Below are 24,806 nucleotides of genomic sequence, written 5' to 3'. Positions count from 1 at the left end.
TTTGACAGCTGTCCACTAAACGATATGCACAATAATGGCCAAAGAAAAATCATTATTTTTCAGTTTTGTTCAAATATCTCAAAAACAAAAAATGCTAATATATAACTGAGATAAAATAATAACTGAAATCCCAATGGTGAGCATCGAATTTGGGACAGACTGTATATGGTAGAAAGGTGTGAAGCTTGTTAATCTACATGAAATAGTTTGAAGAAGTCAAATTAGCTTGACTTATAACTTACTAAACTATGCGCCACCTCAACCGGGACAGTGATTTATTTGGGTCATTTTTAAAACCTTGCCATTTCTAAACGAATCGACAGATTTTGATGAGGTTTGAACTATCATTGAGCTTAATTTATTGGCTTTGGTTGATGGAACAAAACTCTAATTTGGAGGGTGGAAAAAAAGCGCGTGCAAAAAAGTGAAATTTTCAAGTAGTCTTCAATTGATCAATATTTTTCTTGGGGTTTGTTAGTGTGTGTGTGCTTAGGTCAATATCTCGGGACGTTTTGGGCCGTTACCCAATTAACATTCAACAAGAGACTTCGATACAACAGAACCGAAATTGAAGAATATGTTTTTACTTTTTTTTAATTACCACAGGAACGTAATAGTATATTGCATAGTCAGGTGGAAAGTGTTTGATTTCTGTCGAGAGACTAAGTAGTTCGCCGAGACGAAGTCGAGGTGAACTTTATCTCGAGAAATGAATTTCTCATTACTGATCCAATATGGGTGAAGATCATTCGAGACTACATACATTTGAGAAAAAACATAGAAATCGATAGATTTTCTTGTTCAGCTTAGAGGAGGAGTAGCAAGAAATCAACCTATTGGGCACAATACAATAGCTAATTTTCCCCAAAAAAATTGCTACTTTTTTCAATTTAGAGAACTGGAAAGGCTTCACAGGCCACGGTCTAAGAAGAACCGTCGCTACGTTACTTGCCAAAAGTGGTGCAAACGTACTCCAATTAAAAAGGCTGGGAGGATGGAAATCTAGTACTGTGGCTGAAGGTTATGTGGATAGCTCAATGGAGAATAAAACCAAAACTGCCGCTATGCTGTTCCAACGCGCCATGTCTTCTAAAGCAACTACTTCACAAACCTCAGTCATTAAACAGCAAATTCATTTGTAGACCAAAAAGACAACTGTTGAAGACGCCAGCGCTGGTATTGGCCTAAATATTTCTATAAACACTTACAGTAATTCAAATTTAATCATTAATTTCATTAAGAAGTTTGTTTTAGTTTAGATCATTGTTGTTTTTTGTTGTTTGCAATTAAATAGGTATCATAATATTTCTCAATGAGTTCATCTAGAATTGATGAGAAAAGTATAAACAATCACATAATTTTAGAGGGCAGGAAATGAGGGCGGGAAGTAGAGGTGTGTAATATGATACTTTCTAACCTTCAATGACGTTAGTAATGACAGCATTGCATATATGGTTGTAAATAAATAGTATATTACACACCGGGGTGGGAAGAGTTTCATTACTGTCGAGAGATTAGTTAGATAGCCGAGACGCGAAGCGTCGAGGTTTAGCTAGGATCTCGAGACAGGAATGAAACTTCCTACCGAGGTTTGTATACTATTTTATTTACAACCATCATATTTCTATCAAAATTTACAAATCATTGTTTCATTCTGAACATATCTAGAATATTACATTTAACAAAAAACTACCAAGCAGTCATTTTTCTATATGCTTTTCTTCTGCTTTTCTGTTATGCTGTCCCAACGTGCCATGTCTTCTGAAGCTGTTGCAAGTAGTTCACAAACCTCAGTCATTCAGCAGCAAATTAATTTGTCGACCAAAGAGACAACTGTTGGAGACGCCAGTGCTGGTACTGGCCTAAATATTTCTATAAACACTTATAATAATTCAAATGTAACCATTAATTTCAATAAGTAGTTTGTTTTAGTTTAGATCATGTTAATTTTAGTATTGTAATGTATTATAGGCATTATAACCGTTAGAATGCATACAATTCGAGTTGTAATCCAGGACATTTTTCTCAATTTATTATTTGCGAACTGAATATCGATCCGACTGACATTTAAAAAATTTGATTCAAACATCTTTTTTTTTTTTAAAAATATTAACAATCACAATTTTAGAGGGCGGGAAATGAGGGCGGGAAGTGAGGGCGGGAAGTGAGGGCGGGAAGTAGAGGTGCGCAATATGATACTTCCTAACCTTCAATGACGTTAGTAATGACAGCATTACATATACAGTGCGTTTTTTTTAACGCGCAACATAGGATTTTACGTGTTAAATTTTTAAGCCCATGTTAGAACATTTTATTTTGGAACTGCAAGTCTATAACTTGACGGGTGTGTCTTTAGTACCCTGAAGCTTAAGTAAGTCTACCAAGTTGGTCTAAAAAGTGATTAAAAACTGGAAAAAAATCATTTTTTCGAAAAGATTTTATCGTTCCATACTCCCTGTATGCATTGTTGTTCCTTGTTGTTTTTATACTGGCAGGGCAGGTAGCAGGTAAAGTGACATATTTTGACTAAATCACGACCCGACATCTTTTGAACGTCAAAAGGGCATTTTATGATTGTTTGGAATACTGTTTGGCTTCAAACGGAGGTCACTTTGAACAATTCACTTATAAAAATACTTCTTTTGTTCTTAACTTTCTTGATATAAAGTTAATGATCACCCTGTTTTACTTTCTACGCCAAATTTTACCTGCTACCTGCCGTGCCAGTATCAAAAACAACAAAGAACAACAATGCATACAGGGAGTATGAAACGATAAAACCTTTTCGAAAAAAGATGATTTTTTGCAAGCTTTTTAACACTTTTTAGGCCGAATTGGTAAACTTACTTAAGCTTCAGGGTACGAAACAGCCACCCGTCAAGTTTTATACTTGTAGTTCCAAAATAACATGGTCTAACATGGGCTTAAAAATTTAACACGTAAAATCCTATGTTGCGCGTTAAAAAAAACGCACTGTATGGTTGTAAATAAATATATTTATGGCCATCATATTTTAAAGCCCGTACTTTAAATTTCGAAATCTATGCAATGTTATTGTTCAGAAAGTTTAGTTGGCAATAAAATCATCTGTGTTATGACGTGCAACTAAAGTTATAATAATTAGAGTATACCTAAATAAACCAAATTAAGCATACATATTGTTTATTTTCAACCAGGTATGTAATAACGTTATTTCTTATGTGTAAACCTAATCTCTCGGCAGAAATCAAACACTTTCCACCTGAGAATGTAATATACTATTACTAACGATCCATAAGTGTCATGATCTTAAAATTTTTAGACTAAAGCCTCGTTTAGAAAATCTTTACTAAAAATTTTAAAGACGCAAATTTGTTTTATACACAAACCTTGACAGCCTTTTTATCGGTCGACTACTGCGACAAGTGACATTTTGAATTATTGATTGATTGCTCTATTTCATTTGATGACTGGCTAGAAAGTGATTATTATTGTAAGTGATTAATTAAATGGTAATTTTTATTGCTACGAATGATGTGTTTATAATTAAGATTCTATTTACGTATTATCAAATCATGGGTCGCGCAATGTTAATTAAAGGAGATATAAAAATTTCTAATGTTTGTTTATATAACAATATGTTCAAATTTTCATAATAATTAATCCTTAATGGCGCCTAAATTGTTTCCAAACTTCCACTTAATGCGATTTGTATGGTCAAAATACAATTGACTGGTGTTTTATGGCATCCGGAAATTCGATTTTTTAGGAGAGGCACAGTTTTGGCATGTCATTCATTAATGAGGTTGACGTAGGCAGGTCTAATTTGGTATTTAACCATATCAAATCAGATAGGTTGGACATGATTTACAAAATGCAATCAAGCGACAGTGATACAACAAAATAACTGCGTATATAAACTGCAAATATGAATAGGTTAGTGTTAAACTAGGCCAAGTTTTTAAATTATTAATTTAACGGTTAATACTGTTATAAGTGTATACTGAAAATCGATGACATTCAAGGGTGTATAAATGTGTGCCAATGAAGACTATAACAAAAAAACGTTTTTAGCATGCAAGTGTGAAATAGGAACTATATAAAAAGTGCAGAAACTAAAAAAAAAAAATTTGCAGTCGAATGCAGAATAATGCTGTTTATTTCTATAAGCGCCACTTTTCAAGTTATTAAACTAACTTCAATTTCAATCTTCTAATGCCACTTTAGTAATTCAAATGCACATCAGAAACCGCTTAAATCCAGAGTCGGCTTGAAGCGGCCTGAATTTATTTAAATTTTTAATTAAATAATTTCTGATAAATTAGTTGTATTTACTATTCGGCATTATACTTACTCGTGCATCTCTGTACCTTTTTCCATAAAAATCATTATTTTAGCACTGTCAACTATGAAACAGTATGCACCACATAATTAACTGCATCAGTAGGTACATGCAGAATGCAAACAAATTTAAAACGCAAAAAATAAAGCCAGATTGCTCATGTTGCAAGAAGATAATAATAACGCCCAACATAGAGAAATTTAAAACGTGCAGAAAGAAGGCAAGCAAACCTTTAAGAAACGAGCGGCCCAGAATAAACTAATACAGCAATTAGAGGAAGATGCAGAAAAAACAATAGTCGAAGATTTGTTCAAGAAATATCACAGATGAAGAAATGATATGAACCACCGCCCTCTGTACAAGAAAGCCTAGAATGTCACTTTTAATGGCGGTGTTAGCGATTTTCGTTTTGTACACAAACCTATGCAGATGCAGTAGAAAATATGTTTTTTTTTTATTTTTTCATGTAGTTGATTAGAAGTTCTGAGTGAAAAATCAAAGAACGCTTCATTCCTGATCCAGATATGTATAGATATGGCTTTTTATAGGCAATAAAGTCCAGCCAAAGCAAGTTTGGTTAGAACCCTTTGTCCTGGAAAGTACAACAAACTAATGTGAAAACTGCTCAATCAAAGAAAATTTGGAAATCCTTGAAGCTAGGTAAGCAAAACTGGTAAATGGGTTTTATATTATTACCAAGACCTTTCTTTTAAAATGTAAATGTGCCAATGGAACTTCTAAAAGCTGTCTTGTTACCTCAGAGTAAACCTTTGTTGCTCTCAAAACGCAGGCGGCCTCAAAATGTAACTCACATACGTATGAATATGTAAGAGGCAATAAGTTTACTGAATGAGAAAGCATATTGTACTTACCACTGAGTATTGTGTTGGAGTAAAATCATTCCAGTTCAAAGCTTTCAACCACAGTTGGGTTCGAGCAGGGTCTTTTGGAAAGTAAAAGGCCTTTCACCAAATTGCTTTTACAATTTGGCAAACAACAAGTGGACGGCATATTGTAGCGGCAATAGAATTTAAGTTAAAAAACCAACAACAAATTATAGAACAATGAAGGAACAATAACAATAGTGATAACACAATAAAATGAACACAAACTACACTTTCACTAGAACAATAAACATATAAAGAACAATATATAATAGCAAACAAAAATTACTTTGGCAAGTAATCCCAAGTCTTGGCTTTAAACCTTAAAAATTAATTTAATCATCGAAAAACTCAATTTCTACAATACAAACAAATGCTGTCATTTTTTTTTGCTGTGTGCAAAAACTGTCAACCACTATTTCGGCCATATTGGAATTTTTGGCATGCACCTTCTTGGCTTTCTTGTACATAGGGCGGTGTATAAACCCAAAACAAGTAGTAACGTAAAAAGCAATAATAATAATAAAGCCGTTTATTCCAACCGATGTATACATTCACTTACAGGAAAACAAACTATACTAAACTAAACTAATAGCAAATCAATAGTGAAGAAACGAACAAACAAATGACGGAAAAACAAAAACAATAAGGCAACAGAATGTCACCTACAATAAAAAGTTTACAAATATGTGTATTTCACTAAAATTTATATCACAAAGATTACTCATTCTGTTAAAATTCTTACACATTACATATAGATGGGGTTTTGATATAGGATGTTAGATGAGGGAGTATCAACATGAAATGTTACTTGATGTCTGGAGTTTAAACGTGGCACATGAAAATTTACAGCTGAAAGCAATAAGGGACAGTCAATCAAGTCGTGCATAAGTTTTAACAGAAATTTCCCACAGTGAAAGGTTCTTCGTTTGCAAAGGGAATGGATCAAAAATCTTGTTAGGACTTCATTATAATCAATTCCACGGTCGGGATAGACCTGAATATTCGTGACACTTATAGATAGGATTCCAGATGATACTGTTATATTTTAGTTGGGATTTTTGATAATAAAATCAAGGGTCTTTATGGAGCGGGCAACCATCTGATTGATGTGCGGTAAAAATGTAAATTTTGTGTCAAATATGACTCCTAGGTCGGAAACTTCCCCCAGTCGAGTGAGTTGCATACTGTCAATGGAGTACTGAAAGACAATAGGGTTCTTAATGCGATAATAGCTTGAAACGCTGCACTTGCCCACGTTGAGATGCAGTCTGTTACATAGCGACCATTCATGGAGAGTTGAAATGTTTTCCTGTAGAGAAGAACAATCTTCAACGGTGTTTATGATATTATAAATTTTAAGATCGTCTGCGTAAGCAAGCTTGTTGCCGTCAAGCTTAGTTAGAAGATCGTTAATAAACAAGTAACAATAAGAGGGGTTCTAAGTTAGATCCCTGTGGCACGCCAGAGTTAGCAATAATAGCATTCGAAGTAAATCCTTCAATCTGAACGAATTGTCGCCTAGATAATAGGTATGATTTTACAAGGTTAATTAAAGAAACGGAAAACCCATATCTAATTTGTCAAGCAGAACAAAGTGGTCCACTCGATCAAATGCTTTCTGGAAGTCGGTGTAAATAACATCAACCTGTCTCCTATCATTTAGCACTTGACAGACATGCTGCGAGAAGCAGGCTAGATTTGTGGCGCATGACCTATGGGAAAAGAAGCCATGTTGATATACTGCTTTTGACCTGGCAGAAAATATATTTATATAGTATTATTTCGAATAATTTCGAAAAATTGCATAGAATGGAAATGGGTCGATAATTTTCCACAATGTCAGAAGTAACCTTTTTGAGAACAAAGAAAAATAATTGTTTTTAAGATTAAATTAAATAGATATCGAAGCGGAAGCTCTAACGCCGACACGCATTCTTTGACGACGAAGCTAGGGATAGCATCGGGACCAAATGTCAATTTATTGCTTAGCGATATATTATATTGTTCATCAATATCTAACAACCTTCCTTTTCAATGCAGATAACGGCATACCTGCAGTGACCATATCATACCAGACAGCGGAAATTACAGTAGAGGAACCACGCCTCCAAGATGTCTTAATAACAATCAAGAAACTCATATATGAGAAAGCCCCCGGATGCGGCATAATACTAACAGAATGACTGTGGAGGAATATAACTCCACAAAGAACTACAAAAACTAGTACTAGTCATATGGAAATGGAAAGCCTTGCCAGACAAATGGAACGAACATATTATCAACCTTTATTATAACTTCGAATGCGTCAGACAGTTTAAATTCCTTGAAGCCACGATATGCTAAGACAACGACAGAAACCAAGAGATTAATACACGAATACACAGATGCAATAGGTGTTTCTTTGCTATGCTAACCCTCATGCAATCCAAAACGGTGTGAAGAGTGTCAAAGCTGAAGGTGTATCAGGCTGTGAAACATGGATCTTTGGAAAACGCAACGAGCTTCTACTAAAGCGGTTCGAAATGGATATCCTGAGAAGAATATTTGGTCCCGTCAAGGATCCAAACACGGACCAGTATTGCATCACAAGGACAAATGCAGAAGTCCATGACCTAGGTCCAATGGCGGAAATAGTCAAATCAATAAAATCCCAGTGTCGAGATTGGCTGGACACGTCCAAAGAGCACCTGACGACAAAACCCACTAATGGTTATAGTGCTACCAAGGAAAGAGGGGTATTGGTTACATGGGTAGATATTCTGTTTTATTAAAAATATATTCAAATAGATTTTGGTCACATTTTCACATTTCCTACTCGTATGGTCTAAACCTATGCAATCTTATTTACTAATTATTTATACAGTTATAAAATTATTATATTGTTTTGCTTTTGTAGTGCAAGACAAGACCCTTGTGAAGCACTAATGGACACATTTTTGGTAAAACTGGAGCTTCAGCTGTTTCTGAGTTACCTAACTCTGGAAACTTTTTTGCCATTAGTCTATTTTTTAAGGGTAAACCTACATTTTCATTATTATAATGGAGGAATGGACTATTTTATACGTACTGGAGTACATTTTCTGCAGCATGATCTATTATTCTGCTGTTGTTTGTCAATTGGTGCACGCAAAATTTCAATTTTACAATTTCCGGTAGATCATGTGTGTGAAATTGGTCACATCTGCAACAATGAAAAAATTACATTGATAACCGAAGACAAATTCATGTTATGTAAAGGAAAATCTTTTAATCACTTTTAATTGTAACGTGGTTTGTATTTCTATTACTCGACTTCTTGGTGAATGTTGTTTTACTATACAACGATCAAGAAAAGCCAGACTTATGAATATAACATTAAGTAGATATGCGGAAAATACTCAACCTCTTAGTTTTCGATAAATCCGTAAATTCCAACTTACGTGACAAAGTACCTAGTGGTTGTATCCCACTTATTTTGCATTAAAAGACGCAGACAACTTGATGATAACTTATAATAATAATAAACAGTATTGTGTTTCTTGTATTTTTTTCATTGTTTACTTGTATTTTTTTCTTTGTTACAGCGTAACGCTGACGTCTTCTTTAAAATTGAAATAACAGAGAAATTCTTCTGACACACTAAACAATATGGAACAAATGTATACAAGTAATCACTAAAGCCGTTTAGTTTGGCTCAATTTTTTGATATTTTTTACAGGTTTGAAATTTTGGCTGATCGAATGGCGTAGGTCTGAAATGACAGGAATTTTTTTTCTATGTAACATTTTACATTTTAATCAATTAATACATTTTCCGAATTCTGAACACTTTTCAAGTTAAGAGGAAGTAAAAACATCCTTTCCAGGTTACAGCTGTATATGTTTCATTATGTACATATCAGTTGGTTTTTAATCCTCCTTACATGCCTTAATAAAGAAGCTAACAGGTTGAAACACCTGTCGCCAGGTTATCATCCTTGTTTCTTTCTGCTACACCGTTTTTTTGCGACAAAAACATTCCTCGTTATTCAACATTCGTGCAAAAATTTCTAAAAAATTAAAAATATCAAAATCTTATTAAAAGTCAAAAATGAATCATCGTTTGAGTCACTTGTTGTATAAATGACTATAAAATTTGTCTTGAAAGACTGTACTGTACTACTCACTAATATCCAAGTTTAATTAATAATCAATCTGATATATTATTGACAATTGTTTTTATCAATTTAATCAGACCACCCACTGTTTCACTTCAATTATTCCATCATCATATGGTATTTTTATTAATTTTTATTGACGTTTTTATTTGTCCAGTAATTGAAATTCTCCAAAAGTTTTGTTCCAGCACATTGTGTGTGAGATAATGGAAATGACCGGTTAAGAAACAAAAAAAAAATGATTTATTATGAATTATTTTTAGATAAAAGAAGAAAAAACGTCTAAGTTAATAAATCAACCCACTCTATTGGAGTTGAAGACACTTTTGTTTGTTTTATAATAATGATAAGTTTGACCAGTTTTACTAATAAAGTAATGTTCACAAATCAGTATTTTTTAGAATGATATTTGATAATTACTGAATGGTGAATAGCGTGTAACTATAAACACTCTGAACTTTGAATCAATACCAATATTTGCTCGTATTTTTGCTTAAGTTCAGCTGTGCCACAAGAAAATCCCAGAATATAAGGAAAATCAAACAAAAATATCAACAATGTACGCTTTGACGTGTGATGTGACGATTGCTTTTTTTATTTGTCACACTCAAAACAATTGTGACATTGTGATTATTTTTTTTAACTTTCTCATAGATGAACAAACTTTCCTGAACTAAATCAGTACTTTTCCTATTATTAAATTATGTCGTAAAACTAATCGGCCTGTTCAAAGCAAAACACGTCTCACCGTATATACTTTGAGGTGAAATACTAACTTAACGAGCTTTCAGCTTTTATCTAAAAAATGTTAATGGTTTTTGATGATTTTATTTCAACAGTAACTGCGGAAATGTATGTTATTGTAAACACATTGTTTCAGTCGTTATCTGAGCGAGTCTACTCGATTCTTGAGGTAAAACAGAGAATTTACCTTTCTTACCATTTTGTACCTACTTTTACTCTGTTAAGTAGTACAAAGATGTAGTCCGCTGCTCTTACATTTTGCATATTTTCAAAGTAAAGGTAGGATCAACATCACAATTCAATTTTTTACATTTGTAATAATTTAACAGCTTTGTTAGTTTAAATTTTACTCTCAATCGATACGGTCAACCGATGCTTAGAAGTTACACCTTGGCAATTTTTCTGCGATCACTAAGATATGATTGTAAGAACATTTGGGAATTGGCGAAAAAGTTCAAATTAAACAACTTTTAAAGTGGTAACTGGCGATCTAGACTATCAAAACCTTCTGTATAAGCTGCGTTCAGTTGGCCTTGTTCCAGAACGGCTCCTAAATTCATGAGTATCTACCCTATGAGAGAGGTTTGATACAGTCGACCTATTGTTGACAAATCAGACACTAGATCATTAGACTACCGATTTATTGGTCCGTTCTGGACTGATTAATATCACCAAGTTACAACGCAATAGAGTATGGGTCATAACGGTGCAAGTCGTCAGGTAACGCTATAAAATGTCCTTCTCGTTGTAAATCATGAAGTGACATGAAATACGGAAACAAACACAGATTTACCGAATTTCTATTCTGGGGTTGACATGATTTTACTTCTCTCGCCTGTTAGTATCTCCGACACTACGCTTAGAGCAACCCTCGCCTCGCGCTAACATCTTTTCCTGACTCTAACACGTGTAGAACCTGATTAACGGTCCTCCATTCATCCCCAACTAAGTAGTTGCCACTACTCTCACTACATCTTGCACATGCTAATCAATACTTTGTCACCCTATCTCTATCTATAGGGTACAATCAAACCATTAGCCTCAGAATGCTCAAATGCTTCACATAACCTGCACACATTGCTACGGGACACACTTAAACCCGTCTTCCATGCACTAGTGTGCATCCTCTGTATTTACCCTATACCTCAAGTAGTGTGCCCATGGGCGCCTTTGCAAATGTGAGCCTACTTAAACGCCTTGCTCTCACTGAAATATATTACGTCCTAGTCCTCGTCGTGGTCTCGGACGTGGTCCCGGACGTAGACAGTGCTCTTGGCTGAAAAACATAAGGGATTGAACAGGCTTAGATTAAAACTCCCTAATAAGAAGAGCTCAAGAGAGAGACGATTTTGCCAGAATTGTTGCCGATCTTCATTGAATGGAGAAGGCACTGCAAGAAGAAGTCCTCGTCTAGTCATTCTTCCATGCCGAGCCCTAAACTGACGTCACACACGTCTTCACTGCACGTGGGAGCCTCATATGGTGGACAATACCAGGTGTCCAAGAGCACCCTGGACATAGGAGATTAACATGGGAAAACGGTTTTGATTTTTTTGCGCCTGTACGGTTGATTTGATTGAAAAATCGTATTAATGAAAGTTGTAGTACCTATGCACGGACTAGTTTTCTGGATTTTTTTCGGATCTCTAACTTGAGCCCTTTCGTCGTAAAACACGAACAAAAATGAGAAAATTTAAACTTTTGGCCTGCACTGTATAGGCGGTTGTCGGGCAACGGGTAAACAGGTCATTGTTGCGGGTACGGTTGCTCGGCAACCGCTTATACAGTGCAGGTAAAAAGTTTAAATTTTCGCATTTTTGTTCGTGTTTTACGACGAAAGGGCTCAAGTTAGAGATCCGAAAAAAATACAGAAAACTAGTCCGTGATACGTACTACAACTTTCATTAATACGATTTTTCAATCAAATCAGCCGTACAGGCGCAAAAAAATCAAAACCGTTTTCCCATGTTAATCTTCTATGTCCAGGGTGCTCTTGGACATCTGGTATATCGGGGACAAACAATCAAATTAAATAAGGAAAACCAAACTGAAGAAATAAAAAGGATAAGTGGGCATTATTCGGAAAACTCTCTTACGTATCAAAGAACAAAAAATATTCCCAGTACCAAAAAACAAATGTACCATATACTTCCTGTTCTCATATATGGCGCTCAAACCTGGACGTTCACAAAGGAAAACATGGAAAAACCTAGCTAAAACAGAAAGGTCCTTGGAAAGTGCTAAACATAAGGCTGACCTAACAGACAGAAAGAGAAACGAGTGGATCCTGTCAAGTTAATAGGTGGTGGTAAAAAGTTTGAATGTAGGACGGTACTATAAAGTAATGCCGTAAAGCGGGAACCGGGAGGGTGGTCACTCCCAGTCTGAGAATGAGGGGTTCATATTTTATATTTTAAGATTTGTTACAAGTAATAAACTTATATTAAAATTCGCTGGGATGCCCTGAACAAAGTGGCAGAGCAGAAGCAGGTAAACCTGGTGTGGATTCCGGCACATATGAGGTTTCACATAGGTTTTGTCTCACATAGGATTAAGCAACAGACAGGTAGCAAGCGAACTAAGGGACCGAGCACTTGAAGCTACCACAGAGACGTGGAGAAAGGCGGAAGGGTGCAGACAAGCCAAGGAATTGATTGGAATCCCAAGCGACGCCAAGGCAAAATCCAAATGGTTGATGTCAAGGAGTCGCTGGGTCTTAAAAACACTGGTTGCGGTTCTGACAGGCCACTGTGGCCTAAACAGACATTTGCATCTACTAGGAATTGGTGATATCAATGTTTGTTCACAATGTGGAACGGCGGAGGAAACATCATATCACCTATTAGGCGTCTGTCATCGCTGGTCATCAGGAGGCGCTTTCTTGGGGCCTCCACACTCTCCTGCAGGGAACTGTCTTCCTTGAAGTGGGGACGGATCCTTGCATTCGTCAGGGAGACGGGTCGTCGTGATTGGCGTAGGTCAGGGGTGGTAAGGTGGGGAGGGTTTGAGGTGAAACGGCAAAAAGGGCCTGAAGGCCTACTCGCCGGACCTTTTAGGATCTCCTCGCATTATTACTACTACTACTACCACTACTATATTAAAACTCAAGTTGGACTCCTTAATTAGACCTATAACAGATCCGAAACAAAACAAAAGTGAGATATGTCTCAACAGAAGTGGCAAAACTGAAATGGAAATTAGTGGATTAGCGGAGACGACCGATGTAATAAAATTAATCTACAGTGGAGACCGTGAAGTAACAAACGTAAAAAGAAAAGACCACAAATGCGACGGACCGATGATTTAAAAAAAAACTCGCTGGAGTAAAATGGGCACAAACCGCCAACAGTTGAGAGGCATGGAGGAAAGAAGAGGAGGCCTATATCCAAAATGGATGTTTAGGGCTAATTAGATAGATAGATTCTTAATAATCACACTATTATACTATATACTTTTATACTGTCACTACAAAGTAAGCTTTCAAATATCTTAGCCAGCGTTGACATGAGTTGATAAAACAAAAATGATAATAGATTTAGCTAGAAAATCTGTCAAATCTGTGTAAATTAAGGTGGAAAGTTTCTTTTCAATTACTTTATTTAGAAAAACGATTCTTTCGCGCTGTGATCTAGGAATAAGCGTAGTGCGACACCGGTATTCTCGATACACAGAGGTTGGCCTGAAAAACAACACTGGCATACCAGTAATATTATCAATTTAATACCTATAGTACTTTCACTAATACCGGCGAAGTCTATTTGCTATCCACTTAAACATACTGACATCAGCGCCATGCCTACGTACACATCAATAAAATGAATTCAACTTTATTGTGCGTTTGCTGTAAACGGAGCGGTTATTTTACCGGTCTCGGTGCTAAAGGTGTAACAATGCGCTATATAACAAAGAAATAAAAGTCGAAACGTTATTAGATTTACCGCTAAATCATGCTGTCCCGATTAAACAGAAGGTATAAATACCAGCCTTTAGGAGAAACGCACTGTAAGTTGAAACTTTTTATCAGTCGCTTGTTGAGTCCCTAATCGATATTGTATTATGTTTCCATATGGTTTATTGAAACAACGACTTAGTAGTCTGTTTGAGTTAAGATAACACCGCTACATATTGGAATATTGAGTTTGAAATACAAAATGAATACTATTAACTAATAGTTTAAACAAAACCTGCATAGTTTATAAAATTGAAAGTACATTTGTTAGAGCGGTGTAAAATAGAATTTGTGAGATCAGTAATTATTTGTCTTTACCATCATGAGACAAAAATTGCTAAGTAAACAAATCAAACATGTTCCTGTATTATTTATATTTGGACAATGACCGTTAGGAGAGACCGTTGGTTAGTAGAAAAAATAAAATATTTGCTTCATTCCAACAATAATGTGTGTTTTTTCTGATTTTCCGGTTTGCCAATAAAAAATAAAATAACAGTTTTATTCAGAAGCTACATCTAATAATATAACTGTAACTAGTTAATACACAATGTGTTATTTTACTGAAACGTTCTTTCAATCGTTAATAAGTTTTAAATTAAGTATTGTAAACTTAAAAGATAAAACATCGGAGATCGATAGATACAGTTATTTTGTGCAATTGTGCAAATTTAAATGGACTTAGAACGTTAGATAAAATGACAGAGGAGCGTAGGAAAATGAAATCGAAAAAGTAATGTTATTGTGTGGACTGTTGTGTACTGTTTTCACTGCTCTGGTAGTCAAACCTCACACATACACACAAGAGATCATGGACTACTATTTCACTTTTAAAATACAACAGTTAACTTACAGAATGTCCAGAAATGACCCAATTTAAGAACCTCAAAACTAAACTTAACCAACTTGAAATTTTGGACCCGTTTACCAATAAAAACAGTTTACATTGAAATCGATAAAAAATACAAAACGTGTCTAATAATGCATTTTTTTTTCTTTTTTAAGTACGTCATGCCGTTTCTCTACAGAAGGCAATTCAATGAATTCGATTTTTGATGAAAAATTCTCTCAATAAATCCAATTTCAATCAATACAGCGTTTACTATTCAATTCAATAATTCAATAATTGGAGACTCATATTAAAACAATGTCAAAATGTCCCGTAAAAAATGTAGTGCAGTTAAATTACAATTTTTTCGACGTCAACTAACAGTTGTATCTTTGGAGATAACTACATTACATAAACATTCTTTTTTTCTCAATAATATGATGGATTAGAAAGTTTTTGTTAAAACCGTAGGTTTTTCAAGGTTTCTCACCTTACAGTAGCTACTGATCTGGCATATTTTATTAACATAGTATTTTGAAACAATTTACAGAATTCTTTATAAAAAGTGTTATTAAATCTCATCAATGCGCCCAACGTTACAGACGAGCCTTTGAACCATTTATTCGCATGCTGGCAAATGTACTTTTCGGACAGATATTTTGCAGTATATCTAACGGAACTCCGCAATACAATGTTACTTAGACAAAATACTACTACAAACTTTTTGGTTACTTTCGTTTTTTAAGCGTTGTTTGTCCTCCATGTTTTGGACTTTTTCGGATATTTTTGTGCTTGAATTTTTGGCACAGCGACAGAAGGACCTTTCATTATTATAGTATTGTACTTTGTCTGATCTACAAAATTGAACAAACTATTATTTCTTCTGACTTCTTCAAAGCAAATTTGAAGAGCTTGATGACATAAATCAATAATTGTAATCTCTTTTTATTTAGTAATTTAGTATGCCCGGTATTTTAATAGTAATCAACTTTTTATAATATAACATAGTGTATAATATCTAAATATAAAATTGTGTTTCAGCTCCAACTATTGGAATTCGACATTGTCAAGTTTTCATTCTATTTTTGCTGATATTCATTGCTTATGGAATCCGAGTTACTTTATCAGTGGCCATAGTTGCAATGACTGATCCAACGGCCAGCAGTAATCCTGATGTTCCTGTAAGTGTACTTACATTTACTAAAAACTGGCTTTATTTCTTATTATTACAGACTTACCCGAAATGGAATGATAAAAGTATTGTACTATCAGCCTTCTTCTGGGGCTATGTAATTCCACAAATCATGGCTGGTTGGCTAGCTGGCCGATATGGTACTGTAAAAGAACTTACACTATTGGTAAAATAGATAATTATAATTACAAAACTTTTTAGGTTCCAAATGGTTCCTGTTAGGTGCTATGGGAATCTGTGGTTCCATGTGTATTTTTCTACCTTCAATGGCGGCTGGCTTTGGTTCTAAAGGTGTAATGGTAAACAGAGCCCTCCAAGGCTTATGCCAAGGGTTTCTCTTTCCTAACGTGCATAACCTTCTAAGCCAGTGGGTACCACCAGATGAAAGGTCTAGGTTAGGTACTATAGTCTACGCAGGTGCGTTTTTGATAACAAAATCTTGGTAGTCAAACTAAACTAATTTAAAATATGTTTCAGCTGGACCGTTTGGAACTGTCGTTGCTATGCTACTAACTGGAGTAATTTCGGCATCCAGCTTTGGATGGCCGTTAGTGTTCTACCTTTATGGAGGAGCTTCATTAGTTTGGAGTGTGCTTTGCTTAATTTTTATTTATAATAGCCCAGCAGTTCATCCATCAATTACTGAACCTGAAAGATACTTTATCGAGCACAGCTTGGGACATTCAGAAGGAAAAACTGTAAGGTTTCTCAGTATTCTCAGCATTTTAAGTATCTGTACGGCATTTTTACAGAGACACAGAATTCCATGGAAATCACTTTCGACTTCTCTTCCTCTATGGGCCATTTTGATCAGCCATTGTGGACAAAATTGGGGTTTCTGGACACTCATGACGGAAATTCCAAACTACATGGGACATGTGATGAGTTTCAATATAAAATCGGTAAGGCAAGCTTTACTGCAAGTCAATTGGCTTAGTCCAAATAAGGATTCAATGGTTTTCTTTTGATTAGAACTGAATTTCAAACGTCACATTATTTGCATTATCGGTTCCCTAGTTGAGCATTGACATTGTAGGATTCTTTGGATTGGAATGGAAAACAATCTTGAAGTCTTTTTATAGCGATTGAAAACACTATGTCAACACACTTTGGTTCTGTATTTTTCAGTTTTTTATAAACAACTTAATTTTGACTTTCACAGCTTCACAGTTACTGTAATCTCAGCTTGTCAAAACGTGATGAATTGCGCAGTTATTACAGCTTAAAACGTTTAAGACATGTACGACAGTAGCTGTGATATAACTCATGAAGAACTTGTTTCTAACTCCAATTCAACAGATTCTAAATCTTCTGCACTTCTTTTGAAGCATTATACTTGCTAGAAAATTTCTTTTCTGATGTATAGAACTTGTAGTGTCTCAATTAATTGTTTTGCAGTCTTTGATCATTTCTAAAATACTCATCAGCAAAGCCCTGAAGAATTATGATGTTAGTTGTTTAAATGTCACTCACAATGAATACTTTTGTATCGCAACATGCTGGAAACTTATGTTTTCTGTCTTCACAGCTAATAAAAATAAAATCGTGTTGCGCCGGTATAGAACTGGTTGCACTAGACCATTTAAGTAGACACAAGTTTTATTCTTGTTGCGTATACCTATGTTTAAATAGGAAACAAACGTGATTTGTTTCTCAGTGTTTGTTGACCTACAAGTTCCAACATAGAGAAGTGGTCAAGGGTTGATATTTTTAAATTATAACTGAAATGTGGCATGAAAAAACTCAAACTAGTACACACTCAAGCACTGCATCGCAGTTTTAACAAGTTTGGGGTCTACCCGTTTTATTGCCCTATTAGCCTATATTAGTATTGTCTGGCGTCTTAACGTATTTTTTTACGAACCTAAATCATGTTATAATTATTCATTAATTGTTTAGTCCTCTAGTACATCTCACTATCCACTTGCGCATCGATATTGGCCATTTTGTCTTTTGCTTAGCAAGTAATCTCCACTTTTTCCTTTTGATAATTCAAAGCGGAATTTTAGACGGAAACATCTGTCGAGATACAGAATGCTTGGGCATTTGAGCTGTTTAGCTATTCCAATAAACACTTGTCTTACAACATTTTTAGCATAGATACATGATACAATGTTCCGTATACAAAAGTAACAGTCAACTCGCTGTGTAAAGAACACAGCAGGGCAACAGTTGTATGGCAACAATTCGATTGTTAGCCAGTGGACTCGTACCCCTTTCGCCCAAACAAAAATAAGTTTTTTTGTTAAAGTTTTCGTTTTTCCGCACTTTAAAGAATTGATTACACCTGAGACCAAATCACAGGTTTTGATATTGTGATTTCCTTAGAGCAGTCACAGGTCGGAATTTTGTCTAAGAAGTCACTGCTAAGCTTATCCATAACCCATAAGGCAGAGTCTGAAATTAAAATAAGGGAATAGTTATAGTCATATTGACTAAACTATCTCATTTTAAATGCAACAACCTAAATAATACTATATTTGTAAATATTTCACACGATTTTAAATACTTCTCTCTCATTCTTGTTTATTTCGCGATACTGGCGGTTGAAATATAGCATATTATTAACATAATTATTATAAGTAACTATATACAATTTATTATGAATGTATTCTTACCAGTTATCATTCCATTCAACTAACAATCAACTTTTGTTTTACAGAATAGCGTGCTTTCAGCATTGCCATATTTTGTGCTATGGGTTCTCAGCTTTTTCATGAGTTTTATATCAGACGGACTAATCACCAAGAAAATCCTAAGTATAACAAATACCAGGAAGATTTTCAACTCAATAGGTATGATCTTATACCAGAGCACTTTATTCAGATCACTAATAAACATTATTCCAGGATTGATTATACCAGCAATAGCGTTGGTCTTTTTGGGTTTCACTCCAGCAGATGACCCTAAAAGGGCTGTTGCCCTTCTAGTTATCGCTGTAGGATTCAATTCAGGTGTTTTCTGTGGTTTTAATGTTAACCACGTTGACATATCTCCAAACCATGCTGGAATACTGATGGGAATCACCAATGGCATTTCAAACATATTTGGAATTGTTGCTCCTCTTTTAGTACAATTTTTAGTCACTAATGAGGTATGGTTCATATTATTTGTACGTATTGTTAAGTAGTAGAACACGTTCTTTTTATAGGAAGATCCAAATCAGTGGAAGATTATATTCTTCATGACTGCCGGGGTATATGTAGGAACTGATATCTTCTATATAATTTTCGGTTCTGGAGAAGTGCAGGAATGGAATGAAGATCCTGAAGGTAATATTTATCCACGATGTATGTGATACACTAAAACTAATATCACTTGTTATTAATTTTTAGATAAAGGAAGTAAATCTCCATAATCACCTGAAGCAGAGTGTACCTGAAATGTAAATAGCTTTATTTATATTTTCCATAAGGCACACAAGGCTGTGATAACGTTATTGTAGATATAGCGAAACGTACGTGTACCTATAGAAGTATATCTTGTTGTGCTATTGTAACATTTGCTGGTCGAATGCATTAGGAACAAGTTTATATTTTATTTCTAAATGCGCTAATTCAAACAAACATAGGATAAAGTAACAACACGTCAACTTATTTTTATTTGATTTCTCGTATAGGTAGTCGATCTTCTCATAATATAAATATGGACCTAATTATAGGTAGTTTAAAAGCTAGGAATAAATGAGAAATGCATATGTAAATAAGCTTAAACGACTTTTATAATTTATAAATGTTTTGATTTCTTACATAAACATTATTTTTCATTTCTAAAATCTGAGAGAAACTTTGTATGTCAACAATAAAACAATTACATTTTTTAAATATTCAAATGTACTTGTTTTATTTCAGTTTTTAGTGCAATATACAGGGTGTCCCACGACGAAAGACCTCGATTGATATTGGAAAAAGTATAAATAGGAGAGTTTTGAAAATTTGGTAGGATACTGATGTGGGCATGCCCAATCCAACTAAAATATTTTCAAGATGGTTGCACTTCCGCTTATACCGGAAGTCGATCACAACTTTCTTATTTTAAATAGAACACCCTATATATTATTACATATTTCGATTCCTCACAAAATTCTGACCAACTTTTGTATAGAATGCCCTATGCCTATCTCTAGCCGTTTTCGAAATATTTGATGTTTTTCCAAAAAAGTGACAGTTGCAACGCTCAACATATTTTTGTACTATGTTAAAACCGTATTTTATTTTGCAATGAAACTTTGGGTTATTGTAAATAAAGGATCGTTTTATTAAACTGAGGGTGCGTAACGACTCATTTGTATACAGGGTCGTCAAAAAAAAATCATAAACTTGCCACTAAAAAAAATGAAAAATCTCAAGTTTTTTAAATGGAAACCCCCATTTTTTATGACGGAATCATTTTGAGCATTAAAAATTACTATAAGTTTCAATTTACTTGCCTATACCTAAATCCAACCCATTTCGTTTTATTTGAGAATAAATATTTTTTTATTAGGCTGCATGGTTGGGATTAGCTGGTACTCTAGTTAGCCATGCTTTTGACACACGGTGATATTGGAGACCTGCAGGGCATGTTAATAACACTAGTTTTGAGTGTTTTGACAACTGCAAATATGCCGTCGCGGTTACGTTATTCAAACCAAGATTACTTAAATCTGTTTATTATTTACGGAGAATGTGATAAAGTTGTGAGTAGAACATGTGAGGTATTTGCCGCTCGTTATCCAGAAAAACCAAAGCCATCACGAAAAGCTGTCAAGCAAATAATTGAAAATTTTAAGAATACGGGATCTGTGAAGATAAAAGCTATTAAAACAAAACCAATCCTTAATAATACAAATGTAGAAATTGCAATTTCTAACCAACTTTTGTGTACAATGCCCTATTCCTATCTCTAGCCGTTTTCGAAATATTTGATGTTTTTCCAAAAAAGTGACAAGTTGCAACGCTCAACATAACATGCTTTGCAGTTCTCCAATATCACCGTGTGTCAAAAGCATGGCTAACTAGAGTACCAGCTAATCCCAACCATGCAGCCTAATAAAAAAATATTTATTCTCAAATAAAACGAAATGGGTTGGATTTAGGTATAGGCAAGTAAATTGAAACTTATAGTAATTTTTAATGCTCAAAATGATTCCGTCATAAAAAATGTGGGTTTCTATTTAAAAAACTTGAGGTTTTTCATTTTTTTTAGTGGCAACTTTATGATTTTTTTTTGACGACCCTGTATACAAATGAGTCATTACGCACCCTCAGTTTAATAAAACGATCCTTTATTTACAATAACCCAAAGTTTCATTGCAAAATGAAATACGGTTTTAACATAGTACAAAAATATGTTGAGCGTTGCAACTGTCACTTTTTTGGAAAAACATCAAATATTTCGAAAACGGCTAGAGATAGGCATAGGGCATTCTATACAAAAGTTGGTCAGAATTTTGTGAGGAATCCAAATATGTAATAATATATAGGGTGTTCTATTTAAAATAAGAAAGTTGTGATCGACTTCCGGTATAAGCGGAAGTGCAACCATCTTGAAAATATTTTAGTTGGATTGGGCATGCCCACATCAGTATCCTACCAAATTTTCAAAACTCTCCTATTTATACTTTTTCCAATATCAATCGAGGTCTTTCGTCGTGGGACACCCTGTATAGGTGTAATATATTATCGAATGCAAAAGTTTATTATAGTACGGCAAGATCAGTCACAAATAAAGTCTTTCCCAACTTCATAGAAGTTTTCAACATAAACTATTATTGCCATAAAGTATTTGGCTTCTATACTATAAAGAGATTTGCAAATTAAATTTACAGTTTTTGACGTCACGATGACGTAAATCGGCAAAACCATAATTTGACCAATTGTCAAATTACGTCATTGTGACGTCAAAAAGCTCTGCTCGCGTGAAAACGCGGAAACGAATGCGGTCCATATTTAATGACAATCTACGATAGGTCACCCTCAATGAATAAAAAAAATGTAAACATAGCAGGAAGGAGCAATAGCAAACAAAGTGGGTGACAGAAACAAGGGGGGAGGGGGGAGTAATATGGCGGCCGTCAATACTTGTTAATCTTGTCCACTGCACAACTTAATTTAAATTTGCAAAACTCAACTGTTAAAGAACCACAAACAAACAAAATAAACTAACACTATACTACAACAAATACAAACAACAAATTTTTGCGGGTTTGAAACTCCAAACTTTCAATGACTTTGCGTCAATTCAACTGCGCAGTAGGCGAATGCGCAATCAAAGATGGTGGACTTCCGTCCCCCTCGCTTAATGCACAAACGGGTTATAATTTGTATTATGGTTACCTCCTGATACTTGTTCTTTTTACTCATTGGTAACCCTTAACATAAGCTTAGATATCAAAATTGGTGCAACAGACACCCCCTAATTTCTGTTGTAGACCAAAAGTTGAAAAACCCCCAAACATGTGCCGAGATCAAACATAAGCCCATAAAAAATAATGTTCTGAAATTATATCGTCTATCAAATGCACTGGGTTGAAATTCAAGAAATTTGCAGCACATTTTTCTTTACCCTGTATATCAGTGAAGAAATCAATTTTGAGGTAAAATGAATGACGGTCCTGATTCCAGAAGAAACGGTCTTTCAAATATTTTTTTGTTCATTAAATTTTTATGAGGCATTTCGGCGATACGGGCCGTTAAAAGTGGTAAAAAATGTTGCTGTCAATCTTTTCCGTGCGTAGTTTACTATCTATACAAATGGAAGAACATTATTGATAAATATGTAATAGTGTGCGTTTAAACGAATAAATATTACGCCTTAGCGAAAACGTTTGTGTAAAATTTATGAAATGTATAATAATAAATTGGGAAAGTAAATGATATGAAAAAGGGACACGTTTTAACAAATGTTTTATTATTCTACTCAAGCGCCCACTTTGAATGGTAAAGACATCTTTGCAATTTTAAACAAAACATATATTTTTTTGAACTTGAATCATAATAAAAATCTATGTATGTCTACATTTTTACGTTATTTGATCTCTTAGTTTCACATTTCACGTTGACATACAATATGAATTAAAAAAAAAAATAAATTTAATAAATTATGACCCGATTAATATTATTCAACTATGTTTCAGAAGATGTTCAAAATACCTTCTTTCAATAACTTCCAAACAATTTCACTACTCTTTTTCTAAAAGAATTTCTAAAAGAGCCAGTGGGCCGAACCACCGCAATCAATCTCATCTGCGGTGGAAATATTGCATCTAAATGACTACGGCATGGGCCTCTACGGCATAATAGGGTGGAGCCCCTTGCTGAAACTACACATTCATGTTCTGGTTTAATAACTAGAGTAAACTCTGTTCCTTAAAATGTCTTTGTATATGTTTTAAATGTTTTTAAAAAAATGTGGGCTAATAATTCTATCCCTAATTATACCAAACCAAACATTAAGCGACCTAGGATGTTGATTTGGCAGTGTCCACTCGAGTTATAGGGAAATGGAAGCAGGAGTGCCGCAGTACTGTCGCCATTTCTCTATAACATTTAGGTTTAAGATCCACCTAGAATTCAGCGGACCAGCTTAGCGCTCTAAGCGGACGACATTGCGATCATGGTCCGGAGCACGAGCGGGCGACTCCTGACCCAATACCTTCAAGAGAAGGCCACAGCATTGGAGAAATGGTGCAACAAATGGCAGATCGACCTAAACGCGGAGAAGACGCAGGCCATAGTCTTCAAAAGAAGACTAAAGATGAGGATAGAAGGCAACGTCAGTTTAAAAGACATGGACATCGTGTGGCGCAACGAGGCGACGTACCTTGGGGTCAAGATGGATGAGAAACTCACGTGGGGAAGCCACATAGAAAACGCCAGACAGAAAGCCAGAGCGACTAGAGCAAAACTGTACCCCATGACAAGCAAGACATCGAAGCTGGCACTTCGTAACAAAGTGACGCTCATCAAGTCGGTTCTTCAACCGCACCTGACCTACGCCTCGGCCATTACGCTCAGGACAGCGGTGGACGCCCCATGGCACGTCAGAAACGTGGACACACGGAAATGATCAAGCAGAGCGCAGTGAAGATATACCAAAAAGCGCAAAACAGCGAAAATCAGTTAGAGAAGCAGTGAACTACGACCCGGAGCTAGAAGGACCCCACAAACGCCCCCGATACTAGTTATTGGACAACGGGTAATGATTAATAAATTTTTCTTTCTGTTTCAGATAGACGACCATTCAGGACCAACCAGCCAAGAAGAAGACCACAATTTCACCCAGATCTTCCCCCCGGGTGGCGAGACTTTTTATTCTCAAAATCTGGGTAGAACTTCTCGAAAGGGAAAATTCCTGGACTTGCAGCGACTTCCTCTTCCAGACCTATCCTTTTGGTGTACAGCGATGGGAGGGTAAAAAGCTATCTGAGGCCGCATTCCCTGACAAAGAATATTGGGGCGATGTTGATTTGGCATAGTTCTGATTCAGTAAGGATATTCTGCCGTCCAATAGAGCATGTTACGTCTATTTACTCTTACAAAAATTTATTTCAATACCGTAACTGTTATCTGTAATTCACCTGCCCGCAGTTGGAAAATTTACCTTAATCAGAAAAAAAAAATGTTTTCCAAAAATCTGTAATTTTCCTCTATTTGCTTCGTGTTCGTGATCCAATTGCAAAACGTAACGCGGTTTTGCAAATCTTGTCGATACTGTTCTTGGTGGAGTTTGATTTGGTATGGATGAAACTTGTGCAATATGGTTATGA

General features: G+C 35.2%; 1 protein-coding gene across 4 annotated transcripts in view; it reads left to right on the top strand.

The window, feature by feature from the left end:
- Window positions 1-19,889, top strand: part of LOC145740129 (putative inorganic phosphate cotransporter) — a 29,096-nt gene extending 9,207 nt beyond the window's left edge. The window contains exons 1-10 of one of the 4 annotated variants that reach the window (XM_081995500.1): window positions 13,854-14,089; window positions 15,907-16,046; window positions 16,098-16,197; window positions 16,259-16,474; window positions 16,535-16,755; window positions 16,810-16,959; window positions 18,720-18,852; window positions 18,907-19,151; window positions 19,209-19,329; window positions 19,393-19,889. In XM_081995500.1, coding sequence (XP_081851626.1) covers window positions 14,035-14,089; window positions 15,907-16,046; window positions 16,098-16,197; window positions 16,259-16,474; window positions 16,535-16,755; window positions 16,810-16,959; window positions 18,720-18,852; window positions 18,907-19,151; window positions 19,209-19,329; window positions 19,393-19,415 — 1,404 coding nt within the window. In that variant the 5' untranslated portion in view covers window positions 13,854-14,034 and the 3' untranslated portion in view covers window positions 19,416-19,889. Of the gene's footprint in view, window positions 1-13,841; window positions 14,090-15,906; window positions 16,047-16,097; window positions 16,198-16,258; window positions 16,475-16,534; window positions 16,960-18,719; window positions 18,853-18,906; window positions 19,152-19,208; window positions 19,330-19,392 lie in introns of those variants that run through there. The other 3 variants (XM_081995499.1, XM_081995498.1, XM_081995497.1) reach the window with 3 other exon arrangements.
- Window positions 19,890-24,806: the final 4,917 nt, after the last annotated feature.

The sequence above is a fragment of the Ips typographus genome, linkage group LG1, assembly GCF_016097725.1.
Source record: "Ips typographus isolate SLU linkage group LG1, UJ_Ityp_2.0, whole genome shotgun sequence".
Taxonomy (NCBI): Eukaryota; Metazoa; Arthropoda; class Insecta; order Coleoptera; family Curculionidae; genus Ips; species Ips typographus.
Note: the sequence above shows the minus strand (reverse complement) of the source record. Positions and strands in the feature narration are given on the sequence as shown.